The 8056-nt window shown below is 39.5% G+C and overlaps 1 protein-coding gene across 1 annotated transcript; it reads right to left on the reverse strand.

Moving 5' to 3' along the window:
- Nucleotides 1-2095: 2095 nt before the first annotated feature.
- LOC119226466 (sterile alpha motif domain-containing protein 3-like) lies at nucleotides 2096-7722 on the reverse strand. The gene is made up of 5 exons (XM_062564736.1): nucleotides 5639-7722; nucleotides 4436-5469; nucleotides 3765-3920; nucleotides 3349-3438; nucleotides 2096-3189 (listed from the first exon to the last, which is right to left on the reverse strand). The coding sequence occupies exons 2-5, from the start codon at nucleotides 5438-5440 to the stop codon at nucleotides 2875-2877; spliced, it is 1566 nt and encodes a 521-aa protein (XP_062420720.1). The 5' UTR covers nucleotides 5441-5469; nucleotides 5639-7722; the 3' UTR covers nucleotides 2096-2874.
- Between the last annotated feature and the right edge of the window lie 334 nt (nucleotides 7723-8056).

An 8056-nucleotide genomic window follows, 5' to 3' on the forward strand; every position in this document is an offset into this window, starting at 1 on the left:
CTTGATTTTATTTTGAATACAGTGTTGTATTTTTCAAAACATGGGGAAATGTGATGTCCTGTTCAAGGTGATTTTTGTATAATTATTAAATAATTATTTTTGCATTGACTAAAGTTCATCCATTGTTCTAAATTTAGTTAAATATTACTGTGTTCATTTCAGGGTTGTGTTGTTACTGGCGTGAAAATGTGTATCGTTTTGTCTCCCTTTTCTTTGTTTTCATGGCACTGTCCACCTCAGTCACCTTTGTGTGAGTGTGTTTGTCTGGGGAAAGAAATGAATTGTACTCTTTTTTGTCCTCTGTTAGTTGAGAGGCTATAGCACCATTCGGTATTTTTTTGTATACCGGATTTTTTCTTAAAGGTAAGGTGAATGGAAGACAACTGTTTTTCCTCTGTAATGAGGCTTGTTCACGTCCTATCTTGCGTAAGCGAGATTTAATAAAAAACTGTCACTAATGAAGACCACGTTGTTCCCTGTTTTGTGGCAATACCTGTATTGACTTAAATTGAGTAGGATTTGTTAAGGCTCATGGCAGATTCGTCATAACCTTTTCGTCACTTTTAGAATGAGAGAATGCCTAAAACGGAAACCATTGAATGCAGTGTTGTGCCTGAACGCGTTCATTGAACGATAGTTCATGAACTCGTTCATATTTTGGGCGAACGTGAACTGAACGTACTGTATTAATGCCCGATGAACGTTACTGTGAACTCGTTCATTCTGGTGTCTATGAACGGCACGTTCTTTCAGGTTAACATCATTCAAATAGGGTGCCAGATTTCTACAAAAAACACACCGTAAACGCGTCTTATTAAGTATTCAGCATTCAAGCAGCATGTGTTTGAGAATGTACTGTAGGGGTGAACGCTACAGCTGCTGCTAGTGTGGAGTGAATGGACAGCAACATTAAAGCAACAATGGGGAAATGCTGTCGCCTCAATGCGAATGTAAACCCTGGTTGGATAAGGATTCAAAATTGGATATGAAGATTAAATCTGATGCATAGCTTCAGTGTTAAAACAGATAAAATAATTGCTGTCTGTGGTTCTATATGCACTCTCAGAAAAAAAAGTACAAATCAGTACCTTTAAGGTACAAAAGCTTGTCACTGGGGTGGTACCCTCAAAGGTACATTATTGTACCTTGAAGAAAAGGAGCAAATTTGTACCTTACCTGTGTGTACCTTCTAAGGGACAATACTGTACCTTAGAGGATCAATAATGTACACTGTAAAAAAAAATTTGTTGACTCAACTTAACTATATCAAGTCATCTTGTTGCTTTGACCGAGTTAATTTGAGTCAACTAATAGTGTCAAGTTTATCACACTTCAAAACAGGAGTTGATGCAACTTGCAGTCTGTTGACTCAACTTCCTGTATCAAGTAAGTTGGACCTGAAAATATTATTTGAGATAACTTTAAGAGATGTTGGTTAAATGTATTTTATCAAGTTCCTTCAACTGTGAATCAAGTTGGCTCAACATGGAATACATAATTGATACAACTCACGATTTGTTGACTTAACTTTCTGTATCAAGTAATGTGGAGTGGAAAACATTACTTTAAGAGAACTAAAAAAGATGTTGGTATAACTTACTTTATCAAGTTAGGGTAACATTATTATTTGCCAGTCAAACTTAAATATTAACACATGAAAAAAATAGCTTAAAAGACAATTCAATAAGGACCTTTATTAAAATCCCAACAAGTCCAACTTCAACCAGGCTTGCTTCAAAATAAGTGTCAATTGATGTCCTTGGGACAAAGTTAGCCTTAACACCCTCTAACACACTTTTGCTTTGGGCTGCTCAAACTGAAATTAAACTGTCCCACACATAAATAATAATTTATTACATAAAAATAAGAGCACCCTTCCTTCAGGGAAAAACAATAACTCAACCCTAACCCTTCAACGGAGTCCATTCTGAGTTAAAGTGATGGTTCTGAGTAATTTCATCCTAGGGTCCTTTGCACCATTACCGCAAGCCAAACACCCCCCCCAGCTATTCAGCTGATAACGCTACTCTACGCTAACTCTCCCAATGTTCGACCCAGGTAAAACAAGATTCTGGGGGGGGGGGGGGGGGGGGGGGGTGTTTGGCTCGCGGTCATGGTGCAAAGGACCCTAGGATGAAATTACTCAGAACCATCACTTTAATCTTCAGAGTTGCTGCAGTAAATTGCAAAAAGATTCATAAAAAACCAAAACAAATCTCAGAAACTTGCTGAAAATGAAAACATTCAAACATTACTGAAATGTCCACTCTTGACAATTTCTCTGTAACATCACATGGATTAATACTTTTGAAATAAGTCAGTACATGAAAACAAGGTGGGGTGACCCACAGAAGGGCAATCGATTTCATCGCTTACTAAACGGTGTAAAAAACGAACTCTTTCAGGGCTGGTCAAAAACTGAAGTTACACTGTGTCCCACTTGTAAGAACAAAATTAAAATAAAGAGCATCCTTTCTTTGAGGGGAAAAAAACCCAACTCTCTAAATGACTTTATCAACATCTACATCCATTCTAAGGGAATGTTCAGTAAAATGCAGCAAGATATACATACAAAATAGGAATCTCTCTCTGAGAAACTTGCTCAAGTGTCAGCCAGAAAATGAACACGTTCAAACATTACTGAAATCTCCACTCTGTTCATGTTTGGTCTACAACATTAACGTCTGCATTAGTGTCTGCAAGAGACATTTCCTCCACAGAGCAATAGAGATCGGTTAGAACATGAAAACATAAAAAACTTGTGACCCACAGAAGGACTTTACATTTCTTTTCCTCTTACTACATAGTGAACAAATGGCAAAAAAACCCACTTCCTCAGGGCCAAATGCAGAAACATCCTCCTGAGCCATCCCTCTAGCGTAGCAGTTTATTCTTTAGAGAGTGGACTCTGGGAGTGCAGATCTCAGACTCGATTCCCATGAACAGGCGCTGAATCACCTCAAAAGTATATTTAATGTCTTTTGGATAGTCAAGGTTCAGCATGTACAGCAGGCCCATCAGGTTCACAAAAGCGTTGGGTACATCACCGAGATGACGCATGACAATCTTTTCCTCGATGACGATGGCAACATCGTTGTAGGAAACTGGAAGGGGCTCCTTCACATCTTCAACGACCAAGAGGATTCCAATCACCATTCCCTTGATGACGTCCTCCCCAGGATCTGTTGGCTTCATGCATGAACAAACAAAAAACAAAAAGGTGCCTGTGCTTTAGACATGTTTTGCTATATAGTGTATCCACACAGAGGATGCCTGAAGTGATATGCATATGTGATATGCCTATTGTGAACTAGTTTTTATATCATTGAACAATATTTTGCTGCTTACCTCACATCTCTTCATCAATGTAGAAGGATTTTCCTTCATGTACCATGGCAGTCCCTGCAAAGCTGCTGCTCTCTTCCTTTGGTTTGATGCCTGCAAAAACACGATATGTGAATTCAGTTGATATTAGAACTCTGATTTTTGTCAACCCTCAAATGACGGAAACTTAGCTTTCAGTTCAAAGAGGTAACTTAAACTCTGACCTTCTCACAGGCAGGTTATATTCAACAAACCCATAGTTTCTCTCCATCTCCTCCATCTTACGGAGCCATTTCTTATTCATTCAGTACGTATCAAAGTCCTTATCCAAGCACATTAATTAGAGGAAGTTTACTATGTCATAATCTACATCTGGGTCCCTTTCCTCAGTGGGGTTGCACTATTAATGTGGACCACAACTACAACAAATATGCACTTACATCCTTGTCGAGACTCTCCATTAAGGATGTCATTTCTTGAACTTCCTCAAAGCGCTTCAACCGGAATAACTGAAGAAGTTTATGCAGATGGCTGTCAAGACCCTCATAGAACTTATTGATGTCCATTGACATGAGCCTGGTGAATTCCTTGACGATCTATGTAGAGAAGTAAGATTAGTTTTAGTTCAAATTAAAAGTCACCTAAATTTTCACATTTCAGCACTACAACTGACAGCTTGCAATGGAACATTCCATTGAGTGCAGCGCAGCCATCTTGGACTGAATGCAGCACAACGTTTTGTTGAGTTTCTCCTCTTGTTGCTTCTATACTCTTTGGGTACATGTCAGGCGAGATGCAACGCAAACAAAATATCGCATAATTATCGCGAGACTTTCGGTATAATATCGCAATGGGTCACATCCGAAGTCATCAATTTACAGGTATAAGGTGAATTGTTGAGGATTTTTTTTACTGTTATCAAATGTAAAAATGGGTCACGCTTGACCCAAACATTATTTAAGCGTTACATAAACAATTTTTTATTTGACTCCCAAATATTTCACTTTAGGAGCACATGTGCTCAATGGGAGGAATGTTAGCATAGAGCCCTGCAATATACACAATACAACATTACTACTTTGCAATGGCTAAGAAAAACTACACATTTTACCTGTCTTTCAGTAAAAAGGGCAGGCCATCTGACTCTCATTTCGGCCACAGGTGGCTCCTCTTCAACGATCTCCTGTCTTCTCAGTGCATATGTGGCATTCATTGCATTATCGATGTAGGCTAGGTTTGGGGTTGTTTTTCTCATCTCCTGGACCATCTTTTCTCTATCTTCTTCAAGACTTCTGCTGTCTCTTCCCTGGGGGAGCTGTGGAAGAAAATTTGTTTCAGACCGTCTAGGTTTCTTGACTTTGTTTCTCTTCCCTCGCGTGTCCCCAGCACCTCTTTTCTCAGAATTAACCTCCAGTTCTCGGCAGCCCACAGCTTTTAATTTCTGTCTGTAATTGCCCATCTTAAACGTTATGCTGTGTTTCCATCCATACCATCCAGATGTGGAGCCAGGTTCTGTAAGGCAAGGGTGTTTTTCAACAAGTGCCTTGGCTACACATCCATAATGTTCAAGTGTAGGGTAGGTCATGAATGAATATATTGTTTCAGCAAGTTTGAGCAGAATCTCAGACTTCATGTCCCTTGAAATGGATAGAAGTGCTCCACTTTCTTTAAAAGCACCATTGCCCTGCCTGAGCCTCAGCTCAACATCATATGAGAAGGTGGGAATGGGAAAATGAGTTGGCCAGTGCTGTGAACGCTGACCCGCAAAGCCCTCCGTTTGGCTGCTCAATGAAGAGGACGTCGTCGGAGATGATGAATGAGCTGAAGAGGATGCTGCCGGAGATGATGGTACAGCAGAGCTTAAAGTGTCCAAACTTGAGTCCGAAGAGACAGGGCAGAAAACGACTTGCAATGTCACCTTGTCTTTCGGTAGATCGTCAACACACGTGAGGTTACAGAAGTCTTTGAAATCCTCATCTTCATATTGAAGGTCAAATGGAGAGCGTAACTGCAGTTTGTTTTTCAACACCAGTTTCAGGCTGTGAACCGAATCTGGAACAGAGTCCAAGCGGATCTTTCTAATGTCCTGTGCTGAAATGATCACACGCAACAGCATCTTGCAATTGAGGAACTCTCACGACTTCCCTGGTGATGAGAAAAAAAAAAGAATGTAAGAAAAGACAAAATGAACAATAAAGAAACATTAATAAACATTCTGTTTAAAACATGTTTTTACGCTTATGGACATATTGCATATGTTTTTCAGAGGAAGGAGAGGAACGCCATTTAAAGTAAAATAACAGCTCAACTATACCTTAATGAAGAAAAACTTTTGATGTCACGATCAGTTTGCCTGCTTTTGTGTATGGATACAGGGGTTGATATCCATTTAGTTCATGTAATTCCACAATCACCAGTTCAGAAGACTGTTTTTTCATCAACTCATAACTCCGCAGGTGCTCCATGTATCATGCATGATATGGTTCTATGAAGAAAGACACTTTGCTGGACACAACTAGAATTTTAACCAGCTTCCCAAAGTCAGGCAGGCCACTGGTGTGCCCCACGGACAGAAACATACCCTCTGAATACTTCGTGCCATAAAGGCAGGCATGGGTTGCAAGAGACACACGACTTAGGTTTCCATATTTCAGCTCTACAGCCCGCCTCATGGAGTGCTCGAGTGCATCAGGTGAAACAACTGTAGTGTGTCCAACCTCCAGATCAGGTCTGAAAAGACTTGGCAAGTCTAGATGGTAAGCTAAAGTAAGCTGGTGTTTTTTTGATAGAGTGAGCAAGATGTTTCTGAAATTCTGAGAATCATGCACCACCCTTTTAAAAAAGCTGTGCTTAGCTTCAAATCTAATGGTCCAGAAATCAACCAGGGGACCAAATCTCCGAATCAGTTCGGGATAATGTTCCAAGAAGTGGTGCTTGGGCAGGAGGTGGAAATCAGGAAACACCTCTTTTAATAGGCACCTGTGATCGGAGATTTTACACTCCAAGTATGCCAATGTCTCTTCTGAAAAATGTCCACTAGCTAGAAGCTCTACTATTTCTTTCAAATCTAATAGAATTCCCCATGTTTTGTCATCTTCTGGTATAATGTGACCGATCATCAGAGGCAGAAGTCTCAATAGTGTCCAGTTTTCGTGGCAATTCCCACCAATAGATTTTTTGGATGCAAACGACTTTGAAATTGGATGAGGTCTGTTGGTTTTATCTGTAAACTTGAAAGGGAAAGATTCAATGATGGAATTCAGCTCTTCTATTGTAAAGTACTGTTTGGATATCAGAGACTTTATGCATAGACTTAATTGCCGTGGCACTATTCCTTCAAAAAGGTCGTGCATAAAATCTGGGGGGAAGCCCTGGATTGTGTGGAAATGAGAAAGTCTATTGAGAACACAGTCACTCTTTACTCCATTCACGGAAACTAACTGATGTCTGTTTAATTCCAGAAGGTCCTGTTTGTGAGCTTCAACCGTCCGGAGCTGAAATACTCTCTCCTTTACCTCGTGACTGTCAATATCTTGCCGACTAGCTAAACAAAACCGGCAAAATTTGTCAACATTAAAACTCTCATGAAGCCCAGCAAGTGAGTGGGCCCCTAAGTTGTCTGCAGACACATAAAGTACAGTACCTCTTACAGTTGTTCCCAATTTCTGAACATACAATCCTTGCTGCTCAAGTAGTTCAAGGTCTTTTATCAGTGGTTCAAGAATGGCTCCATACCCATATTTCTTCACATCATTGCTATGACACAGACATGCAAGGTAGATTGACTGTACAGATGATCTGTATCGTATAGGTAAATTAGAAATCACCCAATAGACTGCACAGACCTTGTGCTTTTTTTTTGATGTTCCTAGTGGGTTGCAAACCTCAAAGTCATCTATATACAGTCCTAGGGCAATGCTAAGATCTTCTGATGAGAGCAAAATATTGTCTTTGTAATATAGACCGTCTCTGTATGTTTTATAATGAGACAAGTGTTCAACTGTTTCAATATGTCCCGTCTCCAAGACTTTATCTAACACATCATTACGATTTAACAGCTCTGTCAAAACTTTCAAAACCGGAATATAAACAAATTTCCGCCTTGAAGATGCATCTAAAACATATTCAATTGGCTCAATCACTTTAAAACTTTTCTTGTAAAAAGTTTCTCTTTTGTATTCAGAGCCAAAAGGCCCGTCTTTCGACAAGAAACTTAGGGGGTTCACTTTTTTAACTATCTCGGATATAGCAGCAGTGACTGCACTGTTAACTGCACAATTATGCTTGATCAGTACACTTTCAATTATTTTAGGTGTGCACTCTTCTACAACTGAGCTAATACTACAAAGCTCATTTATTATTTCCTGAGTTGTTGTTTTAGACACATGCAAATTTGTTTGCATACACAGTAAGAGAGATGCAACTTTGTGTTGAAGTAAATCATGGAGGTCTTGATCCTCTAGGGAATCATCTGTTAAGTCTAGATCGTCCGAATGTGTCTCAAAGTCTGTACTTTCAGAGTTTAAAGTGCCTTGAATAAAAGTTTGATACAGGTTTTCTCGAAAATTGTCAATGGTACAGAGGTGATGTTTCTTACTCTTATGTGCACGAAAAGTACTGTACACACTTGACTGAAAACTACAGTCTTTAAAGGGACATTTAACAGTTTCCTTATTGTGTATGTGTATTTTCAAATGTGCAAAATACTGTGTATCACTACAAATCTCAGAAA

The sequence above is a fragment of the Pungitius pungitius genome, chromosome 9 (genome assembly GCF_949316345.1).
Source record: "Pungitius pungitius chromosome 9, fPunPun2.1, whole genome shotgun sequence".
Classification (NCBI taxonomy): domain Eukaryota; kingdom Metazoa; phylum Chordata; class Actinopteri; order Perciformes; family Gasterosteidae; genus Pungitius; species Pungitius pungitius.